Source organism: Mastomys coucha, unplaced genomic scaffold (genome assembly GCF_008632895.1).
Source record: "Mastomys coucha isolate ucsf_1 unplaced genomic scaffold, UCSF_Mcou_1 pScaffold17, whole genome shotgun sequence".
Lineage (NCBI taxonomy): Eukaryota > Metazoa > Chordata > Mammalia > Rodentia > Muridae > Mastomys > Mastomys coucha.
The window spans coordinates 13,222,876-13,241,322 of NW_022196899.1; the positions used below are offsets into that span (position 1 = coordinate 13,222,876).

The 18,447-nt window shown below is 40.7% G+C and overlaps 1 protein-coding gene across 2 annotated transcripts in view; it reads right to left on the reverse strand.

Moving 5' to 3' along the window:
- Window positions 1-2,563: 2,563 nt before the first annotated feature.
- The window catches only part of Armc1 (armadillo repeat containing 1), a 32,709-nt gene continuing 16,825 nt past the window's right edge, over window positions 2,564-18,447 (reverse strand). Inside the window, exons 3-7 of one of the 2 annotated variants that reach the window (XM_031376410.1) lie at window positions 17,539-17,630; window positions 13,466-13,655; window positions 5,465-5,581; window positions 5,306-5,380; window positions 2,564-4,627 (exon numbers count right to left, since the gene is read on the reverse strand). In XM_031376410.1, coding sequence (XP_031232270.1) covers window positions 4,454-4,627; window positions 5,306-5,380; window positions 5,465-5,581; window positions 13,466-13,655; window positions 17,539-17,630 — 648 coding nt within the window. In that variant the 3' untranslated portion in view covers window positions 2,564-4,453. Of the gene's footprint in view, window positions 4,646-5,305; window positions 5,381-5,464; window positions 5,582-13,465; window positions 13,656-17,538; window positions 17,631-18,447 lie in introns of both variants that reach the window. The other variant, XM_031376409.1, reaches the window with a different exon arrangement.

An 18,447-nucleotide genomic window follows, 5' to 3' on the forward strand; every position in this document is an offset into this window, starting at 1 on the left:
AGTCGGGTTCTCCTACTAAGTAACTGCTACTTTCCTCTATTTACAGTTAAGGTTTTCATCCAGGGAATGATGTCACTACAAAGGATGGGCCTTCACTTCAATTACCACAATCAGAATAACCCCAAGAGGCATGCATGCTCTGGAGCCTGTCTCCCAGGGGATTCTAGATTTTGTCAAGTTGATAATACTAGCCATCATGTCAGCGCATTACTTTCTTTTTGCACTCTTAATAAGTGTCAATATATGAACCCAACCTGAGTGTCCATAAGCGAATGAATAAAGGCAAGATAGTGTCACACACACACACACACACACACACACACACACACACACACACACACAGTGGAGTACTAGACATCCATAAAGAATGAAAGTAGAGAATGGGCCTAGAGATGTGGCTCAGTGGTTACCATTGTTACTACTCTTGCAGAGGACCCAAGTTTGTTTCCTTGCAACCACCTTAGTTATAATCACCTCCAACTGCAGTTCCAGGGGAAGCGATGCTCTCTTGCGCCCTCTGTGGACTCATGCATGTAGTGCACTTAAACACATGAAAGCTCAAACACCTATAGATACAAATAAAAGATATAACATTCAAATAAACTGAATGGAACCAAAATATGAGGCATACAAATATGAGTTAGACAAATACATTTTTCTCATATGCAGAATTCAGATAAAAAAATCAACACAGCAAGTATAGAGTAACAATTTGAGTCAAAGGGTAAGAAAGGGAAAATGATACAGGCATTTTGTGGAGTTGGGGGGTGGTGGTGTTATGAATAGGTTGGTTAAGTTTATGTTTGTTGATAAGACATTCGAAGAATCAACGGTGAGGACCAGTGAGTAAGGTCGCAAAGGAGAGTACAATGACTTTATTCTGGATAAACAGATATTTTGAACACGTTAGAAGTGTAACATATGCTTCTTACCCAAGCATATACACATATAAGTAATAGACCAAACAGGATCAGGTATGGAGGAAGACATGAGAGAAGCTCAGAGGGCCAGGAGAATGAATGGAAATATGAAGCTGCCAGGGGTGTGGGGTAGGGGGAACCTCTAGAATGTTCCAAAGACCTGGGACGAGGAGGCTCCTAGGACTCCATGTGGGTGAGCTTAGCCAAAATGCCCAACAGTAAGGATATGGAACCTGAAATGACCATCTCCAATAGTTAGACAGGACCCCCAGTAGATGGATGAGGACATCAATCTACCTACCAAACTCTCAACCCAAAATTGCTCCTATGTAAAAGAAATGCACAAACAAAAATGGAGCAGACCGAAGGAATGGCCGGCCAGTGACTGTCCCAATTTGGGAACCATTCCATGGGCAGGCACCAAACCCTGACGCTATTACTGATGCTATGTTGTGCTTGAAGACAAGAGCCCTAGCATGGCTGTCCTCTGAGAGGGTCTACCAGCAACTGAGACAGATGCAGATACTCACAGCCAAGCATTGGACCTCTATGGGGACTCCTAGGGAAGAGTTAGAGGAAGGATTGAAGGAACTGAAGGGGATGACAACTCCACAGGAAGACCAACAGTTTCAACTAACCTGAACCCTAGGAGCTATCCATGACTCGAACACCAAGCAAAGAGCATGCATGGGCTGGTCCGAAGCCCCCAGCACATATGTAGCAGAGGACTGCCTTGTCTGGCCTCAGTGGAAAAGGATGTACCTGATCACGTTGACTTGATGCCCCAGGGAAGGGGGATGCAGAGAGGTGGGGCATCCTCTCAGAGGCAAAGGGGAAGGATGATGAGGGAAGAACTCTAGGTCTGGAGCGGGGGCAGTGAGGAGGGGTAGCGACGTCTGGGCAGTAAATAAATAAAAATCAATTTAAAAAGTAATCACAACATTGACTGTATGACTCTTCTGTCATCTTCTCACTGCACTTAGTATCTGGTGGAGTAACTCTTCCATCAAACTTCCATTCATTCTGTGTGTGTTGTGACCTTTCCATCAGCGGCTATAATGGACCAGTGCTATGCCAGTTTGAGACTTACAGAAACAGTAAATGAACAGTACAAAAGCTCTTGCACACTAGTCTTAAATGTTAACCTTTTCTTACGTTTCATCACTTCTCTACTTTCTAGATATGAACTCCAGCATCTAAAAAGGAAAAAGAAATTCTGACAACAAATGAATGGATTCAAGGGGTAATTTTAGATAAAAACTACATGACTAAGCCTCAGACACAACCCCAAAACTCTTGAGTAGAAACAGATGAGTCTTCAGTAGATGAGTCAAAAGCTAATAGTGGATTATCTCTTGAGATTCAAGAGGCTGATGAGATGGCTCATCAAGGACAGACGAGTGCTGGCCAGCCTACCCCTGACTTCCAGAAGCTGTTTGTACACAGCACTGAGCCCAATTCCCAGCAACCCTATCAGAGAGCTCACAACTGCCTGTAACTCCAGCTCCAGGGACCTAATACTCTCCTGACTCCCCCAGGCATGTACACACAGAGACACAGAGGATGGATGGATGGATGGATGGATGGATGGATGGATGGATGGGGCAGGCGAGTAGATAAATAAAATTTAAAAACACAATATCCACTTGATGTTCATTGTTATCTTTTATTATTTTACAATATATTTCAAAAATTGCCATTATAGTTGCCTTGAGTTCTTTAAGAGTCCTAGAAGAACACCTAGATACACACAAACATCAGTCCAAAATACCAACTGACCTGGACCACCACTACCAAAAGGCCTATAGTTTTTAAATAAATGTGTGAAAATGCAAAATAAAATAAAAACCTGTTGAAACAGAAAGTAAACTTCACTTTAGTGGATGTAGAAAGGAGGTGGCTTGTTGTCTGGTTCTGGCAGCAAGCAGTAACCTAGCTTAGCAATGTGCCCTGAAAACATCTGCTTTCTGCTTATACATAGCACTTGAATCGGAGACCAGACGTGGGGGAAATGCTCTAAATGCCTTCAACACCCTCCTTCCAGAAAGCCAAAACATTAATGACCTTAATGGTCTCATGGGCCATAGAACTGTACAGTTATTTCTCCCCAGCAATGCCGGATGGCTTCAATGATGTCCAAGAGAGAAACAACAATGGTGTAAGGAAACCCTCCAGGGTCCAACTTTATTTTCTCCAAGTAGCAAAACAGCAGCTCTACCTGGTGAGGATGCACTTCAGGTTCCTCCTGTTAGTTTTAACGATGTTGCCTTTAAATAGATTTAGCTGACTTCTAAAAAGAAAATATTAGTTGCCAAATATTTTAGAATCTTAAGAAAGCATCGCATACGTGTAATTCAGTCTTAAAGAAAAACACAAGTCTATGTCTCTATTTATATATGTTACCTTCACTGAAGTCAGTTTTCTGGATAGATATGAAAATAAGAGTAAGTGAGCAGTGCTGGCTTTCTTTCTCTCTAGGCAATAATGGGGATCCTGTTTTAGTCAAACTGACTGCAGTGCTTCCTTGCTAACCACAAAAAGGCAATAGGAGGCAGCATCTCTGGGATGGGTGTGTGCCAGGCAGCGGATGTCTGACGTCAGACCGACCAAGGTGGCACTGTGGCATTCTAGGCATCCAATTTCGTTTTCTTTTTCAAGTTTGTCAGTTGTTTAAACTATTACTTTTCTCTAGCAGGAAAGAGTGTCACCACAGAGTGAGGCCACGAGACCATCTGCTGCTCATACACTACAGTGGACTTAATTCTTAAAAGCCACGCTAAGCTAAGTGAGCAGGAGTCAACAGAGCCAGGCTGGCCACATTCAAATCCTCCCAAGCACTTTACAGCTGCTCATGTCCCTGTGCTTTAACTGGCCTACAGTAATCTTATTAAAATTACAGCAAGTAAGACTGTACAGCTTTTTGTAGAGGTTTTTTTTTTTTTTAGGTACTTCTATGTTCAAATGAACACAATTCCATTTGTAAAATGTTATTACTAATGACTTTTCTATAAAACATGGTTGGCAAAATAAAAAAGGCACAGAAGGGGGCTAAGTAGGTATGTTTTCAACTTTCACAGAAGGGTACCAGAGCACATGTCATACCATTTATAAAGAAAAGCTGAAAAAAAAAATCGGTAATTCATGCACAACTTGAGCTATGCAAAACTTTTTAGAAGTCTCCTGAGGCTTGAGGAGAACATGAGTTTTCCTAATCACATGCTTCTGTGGAACAGAATATAGAGCTGCACGTACATTTGGTTTCAACAGTGGACCCATGTTTTTCAGAACAAAATGTGAGGCAAGTAAGCAAAAGAGAACAATACAAAAATACCTTCATAACCAAACTTGACCTGTAGCCTCTGTCTTGTGCGGAAAATGTCCAATATGATGTAAAATGCAGCATACATAGTCATGTAATCTAGAAACTTTCCATGATAGTTTATTGCAAATTGCACTTGACAGTTCACCACAACAATGGAAAGCTGGCCCCCTGTTGGTCTGTACAGTCCTTGAGCCCCAAACTGAAGTTGAAGTCACCAGTAAAATGATCTGGATAAAAAGTTTGCAGCTGTGCTCAGCCAGCTGGCTCCACCTTCAGGGTGTGACCCAACCCGGGACACTGCCTTGTCCTGTTCCTTCGTGGGGCTCTCATCCTCAGGCAGGTAGTCAGGTAGCTCTGTGTTCTCTTCCACTTCCACAGGGGCATCCTGAAAAGGGACCAGCATCTGACACAGAGAAGCCAGAAGAGCCATTACAAATCAACCTAACATGACACATCCATGCTCCAAGCCACATCCTCATTCTAAGCATCATCTTCATTCCCAAGATTCTCAAGGGCTCTAAGTCTACCGCCTTCTTCTTTCGTGCAGTCAGACTGTCTGGGTCTCAAGGGCTCTAAGTCTACCGCCTTCTTCTTTTGTGTAGTCAGACTGTCTGGGTTCTAGGACAGGAGTCACCTATCACTGTAGAAATGGGCGAGGCAGGTGCAGGGGCACTGTGAACGCATCTGTGGGAAGCCAAAGGAGCTCACAGCTCACGGATGCATTCCTCCTCATCACAGAGGCTAGTACTCACCATAGTTACTTGTTCAAAAAGGTGTACTTTTATTTTCTTCGATTGGCAAAACTAGTTCAAGTTACAAAGTAAGTACTGAAAGAATGTAAGGAATAGTATCCTTTATATATAACATGTGCATCCTGTCTCCACTGAGCTCAGTTTGCCTTACAAGAGCACTCTGAACTTCAGAAAAAATTTCTCTGTACTACTGAGACAGTAACTATTAATTAATTTCATAACTATCCTTCTACAAATGTTATAATTTTCTAATCATAAAGAATAACCAAGCGCTCCAGTTTGGTAGGACTAAAACAAACCCCAAGCTTTACCTCTTCGCCACTTTCGCTCTTCACAACCTGCTGAGCTTTCATGACCTTGGTTGATGCGATTGCCGACGCTAAAGCCTGGGCCAAGATAAAAGGACCAATTCTGAATGACGATTTGCTAATTTATGACTTCACACATATTCAGTTGTTGAAAGTACTAACCTCTGCTTTCAAATCTGAACGGATCCGCACCACGCATCTTTGAACCGCCATTTGAAAAGTAAAGCTAATAACACCTTTGATTTTTAACAGAGCTTCTTCACATAGATTTCGCCGAGACTGAAAAAGTGCAAGCAAACAGTTATTAAAACAGGTAGAGGAGAGAAATCAACTCAAGCCACAGAAACTACTTCTAAAACACTAAAGAACAAAATTACACAAACCTACATGTCAAAGCATAAGCTGTAAGGTGTAGCCTTCTACACTAAGCCTCTACCACAGCTTATTCCTATACTGAAAATTGCAGGGAACTGAATATTGACGGTACATGCTTGTCCACCTAAGCACATCTAACACAGTAACAACAGCAGCATTATAATCTTATGGTGCCACAGAGAAATATGTGGTCCGCTATTGACAAAAGCATGAAACACTGCTATGTGTTAATTGGACGAGGTTTGGATTCCAACCTATCAGTAATTCCTAACACATTTCAAACTTCATTTTTTTGCGGGGGTTGGGGGTGGGGGTAGCCCTGGCTGTCCTGAAACCAGGCTGGCCTCAAATTCAGAGATCCGCCTTCCTCTGCCTCTGCCTCCCAAGTGCTGGGATTAAAGGTTTATGCTATCTCTACCTAGCTGAAACTTCAATATTAATATGTGCTTTAATAATTTTTATTATCAGAAGGAAGTCACCCAATGCTAATTTATATCATAGAAAGAACAAATGAATAACAGAACAAAGTGCTCAAAAACAGAGAAGTAGAGGTCCCTCAAGCTTAAGGGTGATCAAACTGCAGTCCTTCAGCCATTTGCAATTCTATTGAGACAGCCATGTTCACTTACTTACACATCATCTGACTGCAGCTTAATGATGAGACAGAGTTGACAAGTACAACAGAGAGCATATGGCATGCCTCAAACATTCACTTCCTAGCCCTCTATTCTAGTTTAAAAATCTCTAATTGGATTTGGTTTTCTCTTCTTTTGTGTGTGCAGGAGATGGGATTTGAGGGGATGCGGAGGCCTGAAAAAACTGGGAAGTGATTGTGATTGGAGAACATGATGTGAAATTCCCAAATGATTAACAAAAATATGTTGGAGCCGGGCAGTGATGGCACATGCCTTTAATCCCAGTACTTGGAAGGCAGAAGCAGGCGGATTTCTGAGTTCAAGGCCAGCCTGGTCTACAGAGTGAGTTCCAGGACAGCCAGAGCTACACAGAGAAACCCTGTCTCAGAAAAAACAAACAAACAAACAAAATACAAAACTTTTCCAAAATTTTGGAAAAAAATCTCTAGGCTTATGTTAGAATTATTAGCATTTGGTGTTTGAGTCATTGTCCCTTATAAATAGTTCATTATTCCTGGCAATATCAAGTATTATCAATATTTTCTTTTTTGTTTTTATTTTCCTGTGTTAGTATTGACAACATAGCACATGGCTGTGGGAAGACAGCTGATCACACTGTGAACCCCAACACTATGCTGTTTACCAGACAGACCTGTCTCTAGCTGTGGCGTCTCACCCTTAGCACACACCTTCAACCCCTCTGGCTGGAATCCAGATTTACCCTTAGTCCCCACATCTGATCTCAAACAATGGCAGTAAAGTTAGTTTGTAGAAGGAAGCACCCGTGTTTGAAAGTTATGCCTAATTGAGTGGCAGACAAAGTAACCAATCAGAGAAAGATCTGCAGAACAGGATATATCCAACTCTCATGAGAAGAGGGAGGAAAGGGAAACTAGAGAAAGCAGCGTAGACAAGCGGGAGGATGGCAGATGGGTAGGAAAAGGAGGCAGCTTTACCAGAAGAGTTTCATAGAGACAGGGTGAAGAGAGAACAAGGGAGACAGGATGAGCCAGAGAACAGAAGATTAGAACAGATTGCCAGAGTTAGTATGAGGCCAAGCAAAGCAGGAGAGGCTGAAAGAGAGAAGTCAGACTGAATCAGTCACTTAGGAGAGGCATTTGATACAGAACAGCTGGGCTGATCCAGCTAGCCAGAGTACAGAAAAAATAAGAAAGGGTATGATTGTGCAGCCGTAAGTCTAAGGGGCCTAGATTAGATTGCTCAGAGGCTAGAAGCTCCCAGGACTAGGACTGACAGAGGCAGTAGGCCTCAAGACAACAATTACAACAGGAGGGTAACAGATACCTTTACACATAATCTTTATACTTTAAAGCAGGGTGCTACTTATCCAATTTCCCACTTCACCACATCGTACTTGACTTGTCTTTTCTTACCCCACTCTCCAGTGCCTGTAATTAGGAAACTGCTCTTTGCTTTGGTCTTCAGGACACTCTCCTCATCAGTTCAGCTCTATTTCAGATTTCAGCAAGCACAGTCGCAATTACTATCTATTGGCCTATATTTGTGAGCAGTTAGGTTTGAGTGTATGGTATATATGGGAGAAGAGGGTAGGAGGCATGCATGTGTTTGCATGTGTGCACCCATGCACACACAGAGGACATAACTCAGGTCCTCATGATTGCACACCAAATATTCTTAAGTGCTGAATTATCACCTTACCCCTTTTGGATTTTTGTGTTAGCTTTAAAAAGTAACTTGTACTCATACTCAACATAATTAACAAAATACATTGGAGATATTTTACATTTATTAATATATCCCACTTAACTAATTTTCATTTATCAAAAAATTTCTAGAACTATATAGAAATGTTTTAGACTTTTGTAGCTCAGTTTCAGCAAGTGTTTTGTTAGCATTATTTGGTCCTGTCGCAGATAATAAGACTATAGAAGCACCCCCTAATACACACACACTTATTTACTAAACCATAAAACCTTAGGTTTGAGCCCCTAAATAAAGCAAAAGGTTATGAATTGTCTTTGTAAAAACAATTAAGCCATTAAAAAGAGACAAAATATTATTGAAAAAATAACCTCCTGATACTTAGATATTGGAAAAAGTAACATCTCTGAAAGAAGAAAAACTGAGCAAAATGAAACTGATGCTAATCCTGGCCGTGTACTGGACAGAACTGAGAGCTGAGCAGGAGATTAGGAGAACACAACTTGTGGCCAGAGACAGCTCAACAGTTAAAGAAGAGCACTGGCTACTCTTCCAAAATACATAGGTTTAAGTCCCAGAATCCACATCGCAGCTCACAACCATCTGTGACTCCACTTCTAGAGGATCCAACACTCTCTGCCAGTCTCCACGAACTCTGTACACATGTACAAAAGCATTCACAGTAAGGCACATCTCTAGTATGCTGTCTGGGAGGGCATCCTTTATGCTGCAGCCCCAGATAGAATTAAAATGGAAGAGAAGAAAGCCCTGCAGAATGAGCCTTGCCACCTCATTCCCTGAAGACCAATCAGTTTAAAAAGTCACAGTTTTGCCAATCACATTGTGTCTAATGGCTGCTGGCCTGAAAATTATATAAAAGCTCACTGAACAAGCTGTGAGGGGTCGCCACCTCCCCTTAGGGTCTGGGATGGCCCCAGTGCACTGGAACATTAAAAATCCTCTTGCTTTTTGCATTGATCAGGCTCCATGTGATTCACTCAGGAGGTCTCCGGTAAGCTAAGGCTCGACAGGGTCTTACAGAAGGAACCACACAGAAAGATGGCCATGGTCTTCAGAGTCAAGTGTGCAGTGGTCACTGTGAGCTGATTGATGATCAGTGCATGGATGCTAGGAAGTAACCCAAGGCTGAGCAAAACTCTGCTGGGGAGGAACTCTGTGGGCGGGCTCACACGCGGTTAGGAGTGCATCATCTCCTCATGAACTACACTAGACAACCTGCAAGTCCACAGGGTAAGAAGAGCATTGCCTCCACAGTGGAGCAGACTTATCCCTAGGTGGAAAAGGACGGTCCTACATAGTAAAACATTGAAACAGAGCTCAAGATCCAACTAACGACAACGGTTGGTTCACAATGAAGCTGAGCAAGGACTAGTGGTACACAGCTTTAGTCCCAGTTCTCAGGAGGCAGGCGTAGGCAGCCTGGTCTACAGAGTGAGTTTCAGGGCAGCCAGGGATTCAGAGAGAAACCCTGTCTGGGAAAAACAACACAAAGCAGACTAAAGCTGAGGAGCATTTACAGGCTGTGCATACAAATGAATTCTGTGTTCCACAACGCACAAAATATCTGGCATCTAATAAAAAATTACCAGACATTCAAAAGAAGCAAACTCTAAACTACAAAAAACAATCAAAACCAATATATTCAAAAACAATACAGGTGGTGGAGTTAGTGCACAGGGGCACTGAACAATTTTCCTAGAATGTTTCTACATTCAAGAAGATACGGTGTAAACATATGATGATGACATGAAGTATCTAAGTCAAAGTTAAATTGTTGTTTTATATCAAACAACTTTTATAATACTCATTTTTATTGTTATAATATTTTATAAATTTTAAAGAATGACAAAAAAGATATTATAGGTATTGAAGGGGGGGGTCTCTGGGAGAAGTTGGGTACAAAAGGGAAACAAGAATGTGATTTAATTCTATTTACTTAAATTATGTTTTTAAATGTTAACAAATTCAGATAAATTGAAATCATGTAACTTTTCTCATTATAATGCAATAAAACTTAAATAAAAATATCTAAGTCAAAACGTGAAAATATGCTGTAAAAACAATGTTTCTAATAAGACACACTGGAGAAGAATAACAAAGTCAGCACTCAGAGAAGATGTTAAGAAACCCAGACACAGAAACAGCCGTAAATGAAAGAGAAAGGAGGAGGTAAATAGGACACGAGTGAACAGTGAAGAGATCTCAAGTGCCAGACAGCACATAAGAAATCCCTGGCAGATCCAGGAAAAAGGGAGAAAAATTCATTTTGAAGACATGATGGAAAAATCCATACAAATCTACTACAAATTTAAATCACAAAGACAAGAAGTTAGATAAAATAGAAACAAACAAACCAAAGAGCCACTCACACACAAAGAAAAGACTGGGCTCCTGCTAGCCAGAGAGCTCCAAACTCAGATGGCAGAGCACAACCCTATCATTCAAGGAGCTGTGTGCCCTAAAAGCTAACTGTGAAGGACTTCTCCTCTGCCTTGGCGTAAGAAAGGGAAAGCCTATACGAACCAAGCCAGTGACAAAGTGAACAACTGAGAAGCAGGCAGTAGGGAAGAGGAGAGAGGAAGAGAAGACAAATGACAGCAGAACACTGAGCACAAGACGGTGTGTGGCTATCTCAGAGTGCAGGAGGGGAAAGTCATCATGGAGTCCATAGCCATCAAAAATAAAAACCATTTTTAAACAAAAGTAAAAGGAGGGCTTTGGAACATGTGCAAATAAAGTTGGAAAGTTCAATGTTAAGTTGCAATAATAAAGAATATAGCTGGAAGACCTTAAGGGAGACGGGAAGGGAAGGTAAAAGTCAGGCAAGAAGGTAGAGGAGGAAGGGGATGGGAGAAAGGGAACAAGAGAGGAGACAGGACAGAGTAGGGGGTGGGGAGGGAGGGAGGGGAAGAGAAAAAGAAGAGAAATAGTTGCTTTGAAGTAGCTAGAAGGAATGACAGACTTAAGAGCATGAAAGAATTCTTAAATGAGGAAACTATCAAAAGGTGGGTACTGGCACATTTTGGGGACTACTCCCTGCTGCTAAGAACTGTTACTTTATTTTTCAATAAAACCTTGGTGTCCTTTAAAAAGTTGGCTCTTGGCCCCAGCACATTCCTATAATTAGGGCACAGTGTTTCTGAGGCTGAGGTACAACTGCTTGAGTTCAAGGTCAACCTGGATACAAAGTGAGACCACATCTCAAAACAAGCAAAAGAAACAAAAAAACAAAATCAAAAACAAACCAAAAAATCCAAACCCACAGAACTAATGATAGCAAGCTGAGCGCAAGAGTGCATGCTACCAAGTCTGCCCACCTGCGCCTGGTCCTAGGGTAGGAGAAGCGGTTTCTGTTCACCTTCACATGGGCCCTGCCCCCAACCAACAAAACAATTTAAATGTAATAGAAAATTTGGGTCTTTGAAAAGGTCAATGAACCTGATAAACCTTTAACTTCCAAGAAAAAGCCAATCACTAAACTCAGGAATAAGAAGGAAATATTGCTGCCAACCTTGTAAGAATAAAAGGCTTTGAAAGGTTAAGTGTCCTTTGTCTGGTCTTGGGATCAAAGCATTTGGATCTGGGAGTTTTTTTCTAGATTTTACACTTTTGTGTAAACTAAACACTAGTTGATATACACTAGTTGAACATCTCAAATTCAAAAATCATTAATTCCTAGGCTGGAAAGATAGTTCAGCAGTTTAGAGAAGCTATGTTCTTGAAGAAGGCTCCAGCATCTATATGGTAGCTAACCAGCCATAAACTCTAGTTGCAGGGATCTAGTGCCAGCCTCTAGTGCACTACACATATGCAGGTAAAACAAGGTTGAAAAATCTGTGTTGGGCTTCAAACCAGGAACCCCCTCACCCTTACCCTGTGATACCCCACTATTCCACTGGCCTGTTTTCAGGGACCTAGCAAGTGCTTGCACTGTCACCTGCTAGCACCATGTGTGCTGTGCACAAGAAGGGCCCTCCTGTCACCCCAGACCCATGCTCTCGTAATCTCTCTCCTTCCCTCCTCCCTGTGTTCCTCTTCTCTTTGCTCTTTCTCTCTCTGTCCATCTCTCTTTGTCTCCCTGTCTACATGGTGATTTTCCTGGCCCCATTTTCAGTGAACCTGTCAAGAGCTGCTTTTATATCTATAATCTGGCCTGAATTGCCTTTTTCCATGAGCAGAGAAAACTTATTAATCTGAAATAAAATTTTATTCTCCATACTCCGAACGTTTTTGAGCATCATATTGATATTTTAAAAATAAGGTTTGGATCTTGAAGCATTTAGTTCAAGGGCATTCAGCCTTACAAACAATGTGAATAACTGCCAATATTATACAACCTCAACAAGATGTAAATGTTGTACAAAGGCATAAACAATCAAAGCTTACTAAAAAAAAGAAAAAGAAAAAAAATAAATAGATCTAATAAAGAGATTCAAATTAATGTCAAAAAAGACTGTCCACAAAACAAAGCCCAGAGCCAAATGGTCTCATCAATGATTTCAATAAAATGTACAAAAAGGGAGCTGGAGAGATGGCTCAACGATTAAGAGTATACAACATTCAATGCTGAGCAATAAAAGACCATTTAAAACTGGACAAAGAACAAAGAGGAAATGAATATTTCCCTCAAGTATAGATCTGAAGTAAAGGATACACACAAGAAGCCCCAATTTAACCACTAAAGCAATGACCAATACATGTCTAAAATGCTGTTCCACACCATTAGTGATCAGGAGACTACAGATCAAAACCATTAAACCTCAAATCTACTAGAGGATGTGGAAACACTAGGCCCCTCATACAATGCTGATTGAAATATAATATTGTGCAGCCACTGCACAACCTGATAGTTCATCAAAAAAGTTAAGCTCACAATTACCATATGGTTGAGCAATGCCCCTAGGTATATACCCAAGATGCTGGCACTGTGCTTAAAAAAATATATAACAGACAGGCTCTTTCCAGGTTTCTAAGAGCCAAGATGCAGAAACAAAGCAAAGTAGTACTGCATACCACTCGATGGGATACATATCAAGTGACGCACAGACCCATGCTAGAGTACTGATGAGCCCTCAAAAGTTACGCTAACCAAAGAGCCTTTTAACACCTACTGGACCTAATGGTACTGTCCTATCTCATTTCAGACACTAGTAAGTTATAACTCATCTACATAAATCATGCACAGCTCTAATTAGACTTATTTACAAACCTTACATTTCTGTCAGCTCACTTGTTTTATTACATATTCTTTAAAAGTCCTACTATAACATTTAAAACTGCTATGTATGCTGATTAGTCAATAGCTTTAGCATAAGGACCTTTTTGTCTTAAGTACAGAATATTAATATTGTGATGTTTTCTTAGAACCTGTTAGCAAGTGACTGCAAAGAACATGTTTGATGATACAATTTCTCACCGTCACCTTATGAACCACATCTATAAGTCTTACCGTATCATCGAGACCATCTATGTGCAAAACTACTGTTTTGGCACGTTTGTTTGTAGTTCCCAAAAAAAACTGAGCTTTCCTTCTACGTGAATTCATTTCATTAAAGCTATCACCATCGGCCATATTGGAAGACTGGAGAATGTCATAGATTTCTGAGGCCAGAAGTTTTGTTTCTCCTGGAGTTGTAGTCCTTGAAAAAAAAAAAAGCATAAATATAAAGTCACTTTTACTGGTTTTATAATTGCACTTCTCAATTTTGATGAGTTTTGTTTCCTTCAGCCTGATACCTTGTTCAATTAAAAAGAAACACCAATGAGTCTTAGAATAACCAATGATAGTTCAGGTGGCAGAGTGCGGGGCTAACATGTACAGAGCTCTATGTTCCGTTTCTAGCAGCATCACATAAACGGTACAACTGACATCCTCCTATAGGAACCACACGCAGGAGGAAGAGGAAGGAAGTTTAAGGTCTTCACACAAATGTGAGATCAGCCTATAATACAAGATTCTGATTCAATGAATGAAAAGGAAAGAATAAGAATCATCAGTAGCCGGGTGGTGGTACATGCCTTTAATCCCAGCACTTGGGAGGTAGAGACAGGTGGATTTCTGAGTTCAAGGCCAGCACAGAGTGAGTTCCAGGCTACACAGAGAAACGCTGTCTCAAAAACAAACAAACAAAAACAAACAAACAAACAAAAAAGAATCATCAATAATGTAGAAAAAGCATTTAGCCTGTAAGATCTCCCTTCAACTTTTTTTTAAAGATTTATTCATTTATTTTATGTATATGAGAGCTGTCTTCAGACACACCAGAAGAGGGCATCAGATCCAATTACAGATGGTTGTGAGCCACCATGTGGTTACTGAGAATTGAACTCGGGACCTCTGGAAGAGCAGTCAGTGCTCTTAACTGCTGAGCCATCTTTCCAGCCCAGGCTAACTTTCTCTACCTCATTGTGGTGGCTGTAATTAAAATGGCCCCCACAGACTCATAGGGAGTGGTACAATTAGGAGTTGTGGCCCTGCTGGAGAAAATATTTCACTGGTGGGTGGGTTTTGAGGTATGGAATGCTCAAGCTAGGCCCAGTGTCACTCTCTTTGCAGCTGCTGCCTGCTGATTGTAATTTAGAACTCTTAGCTACCTCTCTAGCACCGTGTCAGCCTGTGTACTGCCATGTTTCCCATAGTGATCAATGGACTAAACCTCTGAACTGGAAGCCATCCCAATTAACTGCTTTCCTCTGTAAGAGCTGCTGTAGTCAGGTGTCTCTTCACAGCAACAGAATCCCTAACTAAGACACTTATAATAAGCCACCAGGCCTGGCTAGGCTATAACAATCTCCTAGTTTCATTTAAAACAGATTCATAATCTATCCTGGCATGGCACAAAACTACATTTAATTGAAATCATTAACTAGGAAACCAAGTAACAAGATCAAGTTACCAAATTTCTTTGGACCGCTACTACCGCAATTTTTTGTTCAAGTCATCTTTCTTTTATTGGTTCAGGTAGCTTAAGCTATTTTTAAAGTTGAACTGTAGAGGCAGAGAGCTACAGTACAGGTAATTTTCAATATCTGAAAAAGATCCAATGAGATGGAAATTGCTGGCAAGCACATTAACAATGGCGTTCCAGAAGTATTAGCAGGGCTGGGAAGAGAGCTCAGTAGGGAAAGTATGTGCCCTGCAAATGAGAAACGCAAGTGAGCAATGGGGTTTGGATCCCCAGCACCCAAGGAAATCCGAGGTAGCAGGGCAGTCCCCCTGTGATGGTCTGCCTGTCACTCTAATGCTAAGCAGGCAGACTAACTAGACTACCTATATTAACACACACTCAAATACAAATGCTTCGAATGCTCATTTCACTGAACAGAGGTAACTTTTCCCAAGCTTCAAGGGCAGCAAAAAAAAAAAAAAAAAAAAAGGGAAGCTTGAAAGAGAACCTTCAAACACTAAGATCTACAGAAGCCAAATGAACTGCAATGTCTTTCTGTCTTGTCTATTTATTTATCAATTCTTATTATTTCTACTATTAAAAGGGCTGTAGGACCAAATTAGGAATGGGTGGTAAATATTGAACTAGTAGTGGAACAAGGAATCACCATCCAGTGAGGTGATTCAGCAGTTAAAGGTGCTTACTCAAGCCATCCTCTGACTTCTACACCCAAGCATACACCCATGAAAAATGGATGGATAGATGGATGGATGGAAAAGAGATAAATAAAGGGCTTGTTTTTCTTCTACAATCATCTGCTTCCTTTCTTGTTGAATGTGTACTGGAATCTGGAGAGCCCAACCAAGTTCTACCCTTCTTTATGCCTAAGACATTAATGTACAACATTTCTAACTTTATCTCAGATCTTCTTCCTTGATGATCTATCAGGATAATGTCTTCAATTTCTGTTAGTAAACCCATAGTGGTCAGTCACCCTACCAACTTAACTTTTCCATATACATACATACTCTTTACTACATCCTTGAACCAACAAGGGTAAGAAATTACCTTTACAGATTAAATGTATGTAACCTAAACTTACTTTAAATTTTTAAAGTTCAAATATAAAATATATATTAATTTTTCAACACTATTTTGGTTTTTAGATGTGTTTTACTATTTTTATGTGTATGGGTGCTTTGCCTGTATATATGACTGTGCACTACATGCATGCAGTGCCTACAGAAGCCAAAAGAGGGGTTCAGATCCCCTAAAACTGGCATTTTGGATAGTTTTGAGTGACCATGTGGGTGGGGGCCGCAAGCCTGGGTCCTCAAGAAGAGCAGCCTGGTGCTCTGAACCACTGAGCTAGCTCTTGGTTTTAGAAGCAATCTCTACAGACCAAGCTGACTTCTAACTCCTGGCAATCCTTCTGATTCAGCCTCTTGCTGAAATTTCTGGTATGAATAATTATCATACCTGGCTCTCTGCCTCTGGAGTGCTGAGAGTAAAGGTGTGTTCCACCACCTGGCTTCAACACTAGTTTTAAATCTAATTTTCTACATCTTTTTTTGTACCACTTACTTTCAACTTCAATAACTAAGTTTAAGGATATATATGCCACTAATTTAAAATACAGAGATATATACAATTATATTTATCAAGTTAAATGGCTCTATCAATCAGACTCATGATAACCTCACCAGAAGCAGCTTTCAATTTCCATGACCCTGATGAATGGTCTTTTGAGTAAAGTCAGGGACAGTGCGGTCACCACATATCCTCCTGCAGATCCTCTACTATAATTAGTTGTCTGGATGTTCGCTACCAAATCAATTCGTGTACTTTATTACAAAGCTTTATTCAGCATAGTACTTTTTCTAATACACTCATGTGTGTGCGTACACGTGTACACACACATACACACACACACACACACACACACACACACACACATCATGTATTTTAATTTTTAGACAATGGCCTATGAGTGACTGATTTCTTGATATCCTTTTTTAGACAATAGGAAATATATGAATTTTAAATCCATAAACTCACAAACAGCAATTAATGAAGTAGAAAGTGCAATGGGAAGGAATGTCTGAGAGATACTAAAAGCCATGGATACTCAGCTGTCTTCAAATCTGAACGAAATCTGTTTCCCTGTTTCTGTCACATTAGCTACAAATATCCTAGTATTAACTCTAAAAAGGAGAGAAAAGCAAATGAGTTTTGAAATATTTACTAATATCCCCAAATGACAGGATGAATACCATGTCAATATCTTAAATAAAATATAAACATGTATAAGGACTATAAATACCTACATTTATCAACAAAAAAAAAAAAAAAACAGGTAGGCGTGGTGGCACATACTTTTAATCCTAGCTCTCAGAAGGCAGGGGCAGACAGATGTCTGAGTTCAAGGCCAGCCTGGTCTGCAGAGCTAGTTCCAGGACATCTAGGGCTACACAGAAAACTAATATTCATTAGCAAAAAAATTTTGGACATAAAAATTACAGAAGCCTATTTTCTAAATAATACTTAAACCTTAAAAAAGAAAATAAAACTTGAGTCTTGGTTCAGTTTGCACAGACTACCTTTCTGGGACCTCAAAGGACACTGCTGGACTTACTTCTGGATGACGTTCTGCAAGCTCAGCATCATGCCCAGTTCTCCCTTCATCTTTTCTCTGTTCGCACGGCATTCAGCCAAGTACCGCAGCGCCTGCAAGCAAAACAAGAGTCAATTCACACATCCCAACTGCTCAAAATTAATGTTACCTATAACTTACTGCAAGAGCAGGAAGAAAATAAGTGTTTTTATTTTCAGCATCAACTGGTTTTTAATTCTCCTTTAACTGTGTTGTTCAAAGTAACCTCCTAGGGGCTGTGAAAACCGAATGTGTGATAAGGTCAGAAGTGAACATTCAGAAGTGAACATTCTGACCTTATTTGCAAGGTCAGAACTTCATCATTTCACCGTGACAAGGCCACAAGGAGCATTCCATTTATTAACCTTAAAGCGCAGCTCCAATAGCCACCATCGGCCTCGATGCTCTTGCTCATTACTTAAACCTGCTAGAGACAAAGCATGCAGTGAACTTTATAAAGTGAACTGAGTCGTGCTTTTACTATATGACACCTTTCAAATGTATTTTAAGTAGAAAACAAACAAAACAAAAAAAAAACAAAACAAAACAAACAGGCAAAGTGGAAGTGCCTGCAATCTCACCATGAAGGAGGCTAAGGTAGGAGAGTTTGCTGTGAGTCAAAGGCTAGCTTTGACTGTACAGTAAGTTTAGGGACACCCTGGGCTACAGGAAGCCCTGTCTCAAAACATCAGAATAAGTAAAAAGAAAATTACAAGATGAACTAGTGGCCGAATTCTGAGTTACTAACTTTTTCAATGTTTCAGGCCCTTTTCCTCCCCCAGTGAGCACACTTTGTCACTGTCTCCCTCACAGGCTGCTTTCTGGGGTGTTTGGATGTCTCAGGTCCTTCTCCCCTCCCAGTGAGCACACTTTGTCACTGTCTCCCTCACA